The following is an 11,994-nucleotide window of genomic DNA, read 5'->3' as shown; positions in this document are numbered from 1 at the left end:
GATTATTATTTACATAACTGTCAAATATCAAGAAAAAATATTAAGAGAAAAATGAGCAGAATGTTTGACAGCTCAGCACTAAAGTTGTTCAGAAAATCTGATAAGTGGTGTAAGTTTCTGAAAAGATTAAGAAACAAGTAATATCTGAGAAAAGGATGTTTTAGGTTTTGTAAACAAATAATGATCTAAGTAAAAAATCAAAACATTAAATTTGAAAATAATTTTAGGATACTGACCTCAAAATATTTGTGAATGAAAGAAAATGGTATATAAACTTCATCAGCCTCCCTTCTACAAGATACTGTGTACTCCCCATTGATGTGACAATCAATTTCTTCTAAGCCTGTATTTTCGGTAAGAGCCAAACCCTTGAGACAAGAAATAAATAATTAAACGACTTCTTCTAATGAATATAAAACATGAGAACAAACCATTTATCAGCCTTCACCTGTGATTTACTGATGATTGTCTCCCCTTTATAAGCTTTAGGAAAAGGTGTAATTTCACCACCACACCTAATCCACACCGAAAAGGTAACGAAAACCAAAGTGACACATAGGAACAGAATCAAAAATTTCAGATTCATTCTCATCATTGTTATAGATGGAATAAGGCTGAAATTGAAAATACATGAGAGTTAAGAGTAGAAAATATAATGATTAAGCCAGGCCTTTAGAAAAAACAATCTAATAGATTGCGCTGAGATCAACTATTTAAAAAAAAAATTAAATTAACAATCTTATCAGACTTTTTCACTGACTAAAAATAGGTAAATAAAGGTGAGCATAACACTTGGAAGTCACCTCCTTCCATGTTTTAGAAATGTTAAATAACAATCGATATGTCTCAAATAGATACATCTATCGATAGTAAAATTCGAGTTTCTCAAAACGATATTTTGGTACTTTCTGTTACTACCTCTCAGGATGTTTCATTTTTTATTTGTTTCGTAAATATATCGCTGATTTTCTTGAATAGTGGCCCTCATTTGACAGTTTTTATATGTTTACTTTTTTTATAATTAGACATATTCCAAAGGTAGCCTGTTAGTACTAGTATGCGGTTATTTTCTTTATTGAGGTTGTCCTACAGATCTGAATTTACCAGCCAATCTAAATAACCCAGATTGCACATGTGAATTTGTCAATGTTTGGCAAATGTGTAGAGGCCCTTATAGATTTCTGGCAAGTAGTAAATGTGTCGCGGTGGTTATTTTCTTAATTACTCTGCTTGTCCGTAAGGCCTCGACAATGCGTGTTCAGTTTGTAAAGGTAAGGTAATTTACAAAGAAGATGACATAGTGTGCGACTAACGGGTGACAACCGTTATATCTCAAAGGATGGTAACCTCGTCCTACAGGGTATTATTCCTATATGTATGAAGGAGGTATGCAAGCCTGGAGGGTAGCTAGTCGCCAGGTCACGCAGAAAGATGCCTTCGATCTACAGGATGCTATTCCAACAGGTACGGAGGAGGAAATGTAAACCCGGAGGGTAGCTATCCTCCGAGTCCTACGATGGGAGAGAAGAATAGAGGATTGAAGGAGAGATGTGACTTCTTTAAGGCCCTTATTTATAGGCTTAGTGCATACGGCTGTGACCTTGAAGCGGTCTTATCTTATCTGCTTGAGGTAGTTTCGTGCGTTATTTTGATATCATTTATTTATTATTTTATCGACATTGCTAAGTAGCATGTACAAAAATTAATAATATGTTTTTATAAAATCAAATAATAAATATATTTGAGAGCTTCAGTGAGGCTCGAGTTGCTGCGCTCTGGTGGATTAGAGCTAAACTGCTTGCTTCTCTCGCTATACATGCATAGGGTTTCATTCATCCCTACCCTACGTTCGACCGAAATGAGTGATAATAATTCATTACCGCTTCTTCTGTAAAAATATCGTATATATGTGGATGTTTTTCTTGAATACTGGCACACAACAAACAGGTTTTTTTGGAGGAATATAGTCTGGGTGGCGGTCAATAAAGGTATTAACATTAAAAAAAAAACTGTTGTTCATTTTTATCTAATTTCTTAATGTCCCCTTTTACATATTACTATACCTCATCTGTACCATATCTACACCACTTATCTGTTGTACCTTATACATTTATCTCTTTACCATATTTAAAACTAGTTTTAATGAGTAGTCTCCTACAATTTATATATTGAGAACTTATATCACACCTGGTTATATTTATTAACTACTTGTCTCCAGTTTACCAACATGTAGATATTGAAGCAATCAATATTTCATTTTTTGTTGTTTTTTTTATACTTTATAAACTTACTAAATAAATAGTTTTCTTTTACTATTTTGATACCTTTATTGACCGCCACCCGGACTATCTTCCTCCAATCTACTTTATACGGTCAACTATCTCCTTCTACTATTTTGATGGCATTATTAACCGCCACCCGGACTATCTTCCTCCAATCTACTTTATACGGTCAACTATCTTCTACTAATAAGAAGTTTTTTTTTTTTATTTTGTGTTTGAGTTATTCCATTGATTGTAACGTAAACTGCAGTTAATTTGTAGCACTCAAATGCTGGATCCACAAATTAGGCACTTGCCGCAAATCCAAGACTTGTATATATGCTTGGTGAAAAAAAGGAAGCAACAAAAGTTGGGATCCACATACTTGTTTGGTTCTTTTTATGTTTGTTGGCTAGTAATTTCGATTTACTATATTTTCATTATAAAAAGGAATAAAATAAAGATACAGGAAATGAAAGGAAACACAAATACCAGCAAATTAGGTGGTAGATAATAAAAACTCATGAGACCTATTGCTGGATCTCCACGTTTGGCACTTGCTACAAATCTAAGACTTAAAAGGGAAAATTAATCCGTCAGTCAACTTTCGTGTAACTAATAACACGCCAGTTTGTTCTTGTGATTTTTATCGGTTATTTACATTAGATTTACGCTATTTTCATCAGTAATAGGAACAAAATCAAAATAGGCGAAATGAAAGGTGTAAATATGAGCAAACTAGGGGGTTAGATAATAAAAATGTATAGAAATAGTACTACCTAATCTATAAATTCAAGTTTCGTTCTTGAATTTTTATTGAATGCTTGTTAATTTAATAACCCTGATACATATATCTATAAATATATATTTGTGCTATGTCAAATAAACAATTAGCTGTTAAATCAAGAATTTAATTGACAAGATTTGAAACAATGTATTTACATTCAATTGATAGAATTTTAAAATATATAGTGTAGGCCTGAATTTGCCGTCGACCCGTGGGAGTAAAAAACCTAAGTGTGCAAAATTGTGTAATTAAAACTCAAAATGTGTTAAATTGTGTGTAAAACACTCAAATCCTACAAAATCAACGTAGGTTAAAACATGTTCATGGTAAGCTTATCTAAGAAGCTAGGGCCACATAGAGACCGACTGTAGTTCCATTTTTTTAACAGTTCATTTGAACTAGCTCGTTCACGAACTACACAACTCTAAACACGTGCTTGTTGAAGTTTTGTTGAATGCCGAGTACTGATTTTCGTTACCGCGCATTTGTTTTATATACAAGTTAGTATCTAAGAATATTTAAGATATGACGAGGCCGACACTTAGAGAGCTTCAATTAGAGGAGCTTGAGAATTATGAGCAGGAAACAGATTCAGATACTGAGGTATAAAAGAGAAAAAATTAAGTTGTTTTTTTTATATTTGCTTTTAGCATCTCATTTTCTATTTCAAATTAATATCTTTTCATTAGGCAATACAAGAAGCTTTTGCCAGAGGAGATCTGAAGCCAGGGCTCAATATTCCTGTAAAAGACAGGGTCAGGACAAATAATGTTGTAAGTAAGTTTGGTTTATTACCAATTTTTATTTTTTAAAAAATTGTATCATCTTTTGAATCAATTACATTTCCTTTTGTAGCCTCTTCTGAAAGAAGCATTATGTGATATAAAGCAGGATCTTCCTTGGATAGAAAGATTAGATATTACAAATGACCAAGCAGCTTTGGCCCCAGAACTCGCCCTTCAGGTAGGTTTGTTGAAGTTAAGAAAACCAGTTTAGGTAACTTAGTTATTGAACTTTATTTAAAATAATTATCCTTATTGACCGTGGATGACGTACGAGGAGAAGATGGTTGGGGGTGCGGTCAAAGTGAAACGCAAATAAGTTGGTCTAACCTATTTAATAGTGCCAACGTTTCGGCTAGAGTTTGGTTAGAGTTGATGAAGGCTAGAAACTCTAGCCGAAACATTGGCACAATTAAATAGGTTACACCAACTTATTTGTGTTTCACTTTGACCGCACCCCCAACCATCTTCTCCTCATATATCCTCATTGTGTTTTAAGTTAGATTGTTTTTGAAGCAGTATTTGATTATTGACTATGGAAAACTTTGGTTATTGATACTTCTTTGTTTTAATGTTTTGACTGAAAATTTGTCACCAAATTCTACATAGTAAAATTCCAATATTTTAATTAGTACAAAATTAACTTGTTAAACTTACTGTTAGACTTGTTAAAATTATTTTATTTCATCGGTTTACTTGTAAAACACTACGATGAAATTTACATCAACAAGTAGAGAAGGATATTATAGATTTATAATATTAGTAAACATCAATAATAGTTATTAAGATTCGTATATTATAAAGATGACAAAATAAGAGGGATACATATGTAGATAATTTGAAATTATTGAATTCGGTAATGATTAGTATGCCTAATAATAGGGCGATGGCTCCTAAATGTTGTTATGGTTAAATTAAGGTTAATTAAGGAAAGTTATCAATTGAAGAATGTTTCAATTCACCTTATTGGATATATTGTTATATTTAGCTCGATCACTAATAGGGTTTCTATATTTTTTGTTTCGATAGATCAGAGATGAAGAAAAAGGACATAATCCATTAGTATACGATGAGTTGAAGAGGGAGAGTGTATTTTATAGACAAGCTCAGAACGCTGCATTAAAAGTTCTTCCAAAGTTGAAACAATTAGGTCTTAGAACTGAGAGGCCTGGGGACTACTTTGCTGAAATGGCCAAGTCAGACCAGCATATGCAGAAGGTAATGTGATAGTTGAGATATATACAAACTCACACCCCCAAAAATTACATGGTTTATAGATTAAAGATATATGTATTTATATATTTTAGGTGAAAGGTGAAGCTATTAAGAAAAAACTTATGATGGAAAGGATTGAAAAACTTAGAGAAATAAGAGCACAAAAGAAAGTCCAAAAAGCTCTTCACGCTCAAGCTAAAGTGGCGAAAGTACAAACCAAAAAACAAATGCTTGATGAAGTGAAGAAGTATAGAAAAGGGGAGACAAAAAGTCTTGCTTTTCTTGAACCAGGATATAAGGCGAAGCCTAAAGCAAATAAGTGAGTACAGTTCAGCCATTAGTTACTGTATTTTTAACTGCTCTTACCCTTCTTAAATATATAACAAAAAATAAGAATACTTACTTTTATATATACTTTAATTTTCCTATTGCGATTGTATAATGGATTGAGGGAAATATAATTCATAAAAACATGTAATGATTCAATGACATTACAAAGAGGTATGGCATAAATGTCAGTAGTTTACAGCCCTACTATATTTTTTAATTTTGGGTTGATAATGTTCTTAAGGCAAGAAGAAATAACTAACAAAGCAAGACATATTTATATATTATAAGGATAAGATGATTGGGGAGGGCGGTCAGCAAATAAACAAAAATTTATTTATCTGTACTGACATTTTCACCTGAATTTTTCATGCCTTCATTAGAATGTTCCTGCAGAGTTCCTCACTAGCTCTAGTCAGAAATTCTGCTGGAATATCCCTATTAAATAAGTTTTTGTTTATTTTATGACCGCACCACCGACCATCTTATCTTTATATTAATTTACGGTTAACTATTAACACCTTATTATTAATATGGATAATAATAATAATTTATTTATTGGTTTATGGGGCAATCCCTGTACAACTAGAGTTAACCTGTAAAATACATGATTTAACAATCATCAACTACATTACAAGTAGAAATGAAGAGAAAACTATACTGATCTAAATACTTGATAGATGTTTCTTCTTTTTAAATTTTGTTTATTTTAACTGAACTCTTGATTATGATTAATCAATGGTGAAGTATTTTGGATCACAATGCAAGTATACATTGCAAATAATTTAAGGGTATTTATGTTTTTGGTCAATTGACATATTTTTAAAGATAATAATAATAATCAAATTAACATATTTGATATGTTATATACTCATAACATATAATCAAGCAAGGTACTAAAAGCAACTACTGTGCAACAAAACATCCCAGACTTTATGGTAAGACTAGAAGTGGCACCTTCCTGGGATATCAAACAAACTTTGTCCTGATTGCTAAAAATTCTTAACATGAGTTGTACTCACTTCGTTAAACAATGTTATTTAAAATTACTGCAACTAGACAGCAACAACTGTTTGAGATCGGAATATAAATGGGTAACACAGATAAGAAAACTATTGCAGAGCTTCAGAATGTTTGATCCGATACTATTCAATGATCCGGTAAGTACCAAAATTAGAATGGGCGAGATCTTGGATAGATATAGGGAATTTTTCAAGTATAAAGACGCCTTGATATTATGAGAATCGACCTGCAACCCGAGGTACAGCAAGGTCTTCATTAAAACGGTTGCTCCTCAAAGCTACCTAAAAATCAGCTGCCCTATAACTCACTTGAGAATAATCGCCCAACTATGACTATCCGGTAAATATGCAATTACTCTTAAGTGTAGGTCCGCACAATTTTATTTTGGACCCACAGAAGCTATGTCCAGCTTGAGATGCAACGACATTAAAGAATTTTTAAATAAACTATCCCATTCATCATGTGCCTGAATCCGATACATGTTGACACTAAGCTGTATTAACCAAAACCAGTTGTATGAATTTTTGTCTGTACCCTCACAATCGGATCTTAAACTTTTTTTTATTTTTGCAACACAAAGCATTATACTTAGAGCAGGATACCAATCTTCACAATAAGATGTATAGTTTTTGTTTCATTTGGGTATATTACTTTGTTATTAGCTTATATAATAATATAATAGTTGGTTGATTGTTATTATTATTATAATTTAATTATTATTCCAATGGTTATGATTATATTTCAAATTTTAAGAATAAATTTTATTTATTTAATTTCTAAGCCCCATGGATGTGTAGGGTTTGATATTAGGGGGGAGGGATAGTAAGAATTGATCAATTTATTATCTTTTGGCACATTTGATGTATTTTAAGAGGGGAATGAGGAAAAGAAATATGAATCTTCTTGTGTTAGCTGTCTGATGACGGGGTTGCCTTGTTGTCGGTAGTAAGTTAGTTGTCCAGTTGATTATGAGACTGTTTTTATGCGTGTTTGCGCCTTTGTTGGCATCCTGTTGATGTTCACGTCTGGAATTGGGGATTAGTGCAGTTGTGAAGTTCCTCTCTGACTGTACTAAGATCACTCTCTACAAAACCGCTCTACCTTGGTCCGCCCTGTTTTAACTTGGATATAGATCAGAAGTATGGGTCTTTAAGAAGTAAGATGAAAATTAACTTCTGATCTTTGAAAGATCAATCTTGAGAAGGATTTTTGGTCCTGTTTGAGTGAGTGGAATTTGGAGAAGAAAGGGAAATGCTGAACTCACAGGCCTTTATAAGGATATAGACTTGGTCAAGTTTATTGATGGGTTGGGCAGGTCGCATGCATGGACGATTCGGCGATACCCAGGAAAATGCATGGACAAAGAAAGGTAGGCAGGCCAAATGTAAAATGGGAGGACTCAGTGACGTAAAATGCTCGGGCTCTACTGAGAGTCCTGGAAACTGGAGAGCTGCTGAAGCTGAACCTATTGAATGGCGAAAGCTTTTGGAGAAAGCCCAGTTTCGGTGATGGGATGTAGCGCCATCTTTTTTTTTATGTTCTAGTGAAGTGTTGAAGGCTATCAAAGAATTTGATATTCCTCCATGAGGTGAATTCTGTCACTTTCAGTAGTGCCAGTCTGATATGAATGTAGTCAGTTTTTGCTCTTTTTAAAGAAGAATGCTTCACAATACTTCTCAGGATACTACTCTGAAATTGTTGTTTCTTGGCTGTTGTGGATGCTATATTACCAGCATAGGTGTTCCATATAGAAGAGCTGATCTAAGTATATTTTTATATATTAATGATTTGAGGCATAGAGAAAGGTTAGATGTTAGCAAGTGATTAAGCCTGTAAGCCATGGTTTCTAACCAACTTTATTTTCTTATGGCAGTGGTGAGCTAGTGTCAGGTGGCTGTGACATCCACGTACACTACAGAGCCTGCCCCACACCCTGCTACCCTATAGACATTAGGTAGCAGCACTTGTTCTTCTGAAAGAAGGAAATAATTTGGTCAGTCTTCTTGGGATTAGGTGTAATAGTCAGCCCTTCCAGTTCCTTTTTTATTTCCGTACAAGCCTTCTCCGCCAGCCGCAGAGCTGTCTCTGCACTCATTAAACTACTGTAGATGGCTATATTGTCGTTATAAGCCACTAAAATAGCCCTGTCATACCTAGCTCCAACAATTTCAGCTATGTTTACAGAGGAAAGTACTTGTGATGCACAGATCCCTGGGGTACTCTATTGGTGAGTGGGACCTCTCCGGATACCACTTCGGCCACTCATACTCATAATGAGCAGTGCTGCAGAAATGATCTCAACAGAGTATAGAGCTGTTCTGTGAATTTGTTATCCTGTAGTGTCTTACATAGCCATCTATGAGGCACTGTGTTTAACGTTTCTGGGCAGTCTAGTGATAGCATCACTGTTTCCTCGTTCTTCTTTGTCTTCTGGCTTACTTCTGCCTATAGTTTCGCCAGGAGATGATTAGGGCAGAGGGGAGCCTGAAAACCAGTCTGTTCTGGTTGGATTAGCTCAATTTCTGAGCTGTGGTTTTTACTGTACTTTTTGCTAAACATTTTTTTTTTTCTTCTTTACTTTCCTTCCAGCCATTTTATTGGCTGGGCCTATTTTGATGCCTAGGCCAGAACTGTAATATGGAAAAATCGAAATGGTATCTATTCCTTTGACCTATGTTACTTTATGAATCAGTGTTGAAAAGCACCGAGAGTAAGTTAGTACAATCTAACATAGGTTGTTTAATGAGGACAAGCCTGCCTGACTTAGAGATGGGATATCAATAACAATCTTATAAAAATTTCAGTATTTTGAAACTGATAATATTGGAGTATTGATATTTTTCTCCAATGTCTTTTTTTTTCCAAAAAAAAAAATACATATATATGTATTAAATAGATTGATAAACAAAAAAACCATAGCTAATTTGCTGTCTATAAATAATCACACACCTTAGAACTTCATGCACGTAAATTATTTTTGTCAGCATAAAAAAATTCAATAAATACCAATAACATTGAGAAATTTCCAGTGAAATATAAATAATATTGAATGCAAATATCAATATAGCTGATATATAAAGATTATGATATTTTAAGTATATTACCAGTAACTTCGATAATGATTATCGATAGTTGAATATCTATATCCAAATAAAATGTAAATATTTTTTTTAAGAATTTCTTGAAGTATCAAAGTTTTTCTCTTATTAAGCGATATTTTCATTTGTTATCGCTGCCAAAGTTTGATATTGATATCAAACAGATATATTAGAATGTTTTTACTTTGACAGTGTAATTTTTTTAATTGGATATTATTTGTCAATGTCCATTATGTAATTTGGACATTAGTGGATATATTAATACTTTTAACTTTTTTTTTTTTTTTATTCAACTAACTATCCAGTTATATTTTAGTTTATGTTGGGTGGATGTTCTAATATTTGTTATGTAAATGTTTTGGTTGTCATGGCGTTGCTTTGCTTAATTGTTATTATGAATTTTTTGTATGTTCTGATTAGGCAAGATATGAAATGGGTCCTTGTGCCCCAATACCATTAGACTAACACACAACACTACCTCTTACCCAAAATATCCAATTTTCTCAGCCCCCTCTTCAAATGCATTCCCAATGCAGTAAAAGAGCTTCCCCTAAACCCGTTTTTCCCTTCATGACCTCAACCTCACGCACCTATGGGGCTTAGAAAAAAAAAGGTATGAAATGGGTCCCTATGTTTTATAATTACTGTTTCTATAATTTGTCAAATTTTCGATATTTTTGGATATCGATATTAAAATGTCCTTAAAGCTTGGCCAGATGTCCTCGTAAAAGCCCTTGTACTTGTCTATATATGAGCTGTTAATTTATTGAACTGTTAAGAATATTAACGGAATTAAATTTAACTTTTTTCTCAACCTCCTTGTGTTGTCAATACATGGCAATTCAATGGAGAAGTTTTGGGATTATTATTGTATATTAATGTCTTATTTATTTTTTCATAGGGCAATAATAAAAAGAAATCACAAGAACGCCAAATTTGGCCATGGAGGAAAAAAAAGAGGACTAAAAAGAAATACAAGGGACAGCACCAGCGGAATTGAAAGGCGTCCGAGCAAACCTTCTTTTGCCAATTCTGGAGGAAAAGGCAAAAAAACCATGAAACAGAAAAGGCCGGGTAAAAACGCTCGCCTAAAACAGAAATCTAAAAGAAAAAATTGAAATGATGAAACATCATTGAAGTTGAATTTACAGCAATGCCTTCATCGGAAAGATATTAAATTTACAAGAGTGTTTTGTAAAAATATTTTTTAATGTCTTTTTCTTTTGAATTATTGTCCTATTTTTATTAAATTTGTACATATTTGTATAATAATAAATAAATGATTTTTTTTTTTATTCCTTTACCTGTAAGTATGTTCTTATTCACCTCATCAACATATTGATTATCCTCATCAACATATATCCTTTTGCCTTTCAGTTAAAGTCATATGTGTGAATTAATTTGATTTTTTCTGTAACCAGTGCGTGAATTTGTGTGAGAGAGGAATTCTATGGTAATTTCATCATTTTTCTTGCATATTATCATTTTAATTATTTTTTATATTTAATTTACTATAGTCTCAAATGACCAAGCTACTGTAGATTGCAACTACCTCGGATAACAAGAATAAACAGTAATTGTGAATCAGGAAAATAGAATGAAAATTACAATCGAATTAGGTAAACAGTTATCACTGTATTGTCTTAAAGTAGGTCTGGTGAAAACATAATCATAATTTTATGAATTTTTAATTAAAGTTTTTTTTTCCTTTTGTCGTCCCAAGACTCCCATTGGAGTCTTATACAGCCTTTTGACATAGAGGGGTTATCTATAGGTGAAGAACCAATTCTAACCATGGTCGGGAGTCAGGTTTTTCATTATATGGGACTGTCACTCATTGAAAAAAGTCAATGCCTCACACTGGATTCGAACTGATGCCGCCCTCAGATTGATAGGCCTGCGCCCAACCACCTGAGCTACAGATGGCTCTTAATTAAAGTTAATCGAAATTACTGTAAACTAAATTATGAATAATAATGATTTATGACAATTACACCAACAATTGGTTTCTACTTTCACAATCCTCCTCTTTTGGTTAAAGCCTGATTACTCTTATAATACTCCATTCATTATCGAGTATGAAATGTGAAATTTTATAAAATATTGAGCCCAATTAGTATCAAAGATATGTACAGGTGGTTCTACAAAAAAAGGTCAAATATTAAAGTATTTCATATAAGGAATACTATTAAACACAGGATCCCAACCTATAGAGCTGCCTCCTTTGAAAAATCCTGCGTTTTTGAGCCACCTCATTTTGGAATCCTTACCCATATCCATTCTTAAAATTTCCTCCTTAACATCATTCAAACATCAACTGGTTCAAAAAAGAACAAAATAGTCTTCAACTGTTTATTGTCCAACGTTTCGCTCCACTTTGCAGGGCTAAAAAGATAAAAAAAAACAACTAAGAACATTACAACAATAAGATTCAAAAAGGTAAATTAAGGTAAGATAAATATGTAAAAAATAAGTGAAAAGAAAATTATATACAAGCAAAA

The 11,994-nt window shown here is 33.0% G+C and overlaps 2 protein-coding genes across 2 annotated transcripts in view; one reads left to right on the top strand and one right to left on the bottom strand.

The window, feature by feature from the left end:
- Positions 1-817, bottom strand: part of Hsepi (D-glucuronyl C5-epimerase) — a gene marked incomplete at its 3' end in the record, with an annotated part of 15,892 nt that extends 15,075 nt beyond the window's left edge. Inside the window, 2 exon segments of the mRNA XM_067047402.1 lie at positions 237-368; positions 449-817. Of these exon segments, the coding sequence (XP_066903503.1) occupies positions 237-368; positions 449-595 (279 nt within the window).
- Positions 818-3,441: 2,624 nt separating this feature from the next.
- Positions 3,442-10,788, top strand: LOC106680679 (probable rRNA-processing protein EBP2 homolog). Its single transcript, XM_014420554.3, has 6 exons — positions 3,442-3,651; positions 3,738-3,821; positions 3,904-4,011; positions 4,860-5,048; positions 5,138-5,364; positions 10,395-10,788. Exons 1-6 carry the CDS (start codon positions 3,574-3,576, stop codon positions 10,609-10,611), a joined length of 903 nt encoding a protein of 300 aa, XP_014276040.1. The 5' UTR covers positions 3,442-3,573; the 3' UTR covers positions 10,612-10,788.
- The last annotated feature ends 1,206 nt before the right edge of the window (positions 10,789-11,994 follow it).

The sequence above is a fragment of the Halyomorpha halys genome, unplaced genomic scaffold, assembly GCF_000696795.3.
Source record: "Halyomorpha halys isolate HHAL.00 unplaced genomic scaffold, Hhal_1.1 Scaffold278.1, whole genome shotgun sequence".
NCBI classification, from domain to species: Eukaryota; Metazoa; Arthropoda; class Insecta; order Hemiptera; family Pentatomidae; genus Halyomorpha; species Halyomorpha halys.
Note: the sequence above shows the minus strand (reverse complement) of the source record. Positions and strands in the feature narration are given on the sequence as shown.

What these genes read in the sequence shown, in the direction of transcription:
- LOC106680679 (XM_014420554.3), top strand. Translation starts at nt 3,574, where the DNA reads ATGACGAGGCCGACACTTAGAGAGCTTCAATTAGAGGAGCTTGAGAAT. An exon ending in GGGTCAGGACAAATAATGTT is followed by an intron (nt 3,822 to 3,903) that starts GTAAGTAAGTTT and finishes TTCCTTTTGTAG; the next exon opens with CCTCTTCTGAAAGAAGCATT. An exon ending in CCCCAGAACTCGCCCTTCAG is followed by an intron (nt 4,012 to 4,859) that starts GTAGGTTTGTTG and finishes TTGTTTCGATAG; the next exon opens with ATCAGAGATGAAGAAAAAGG.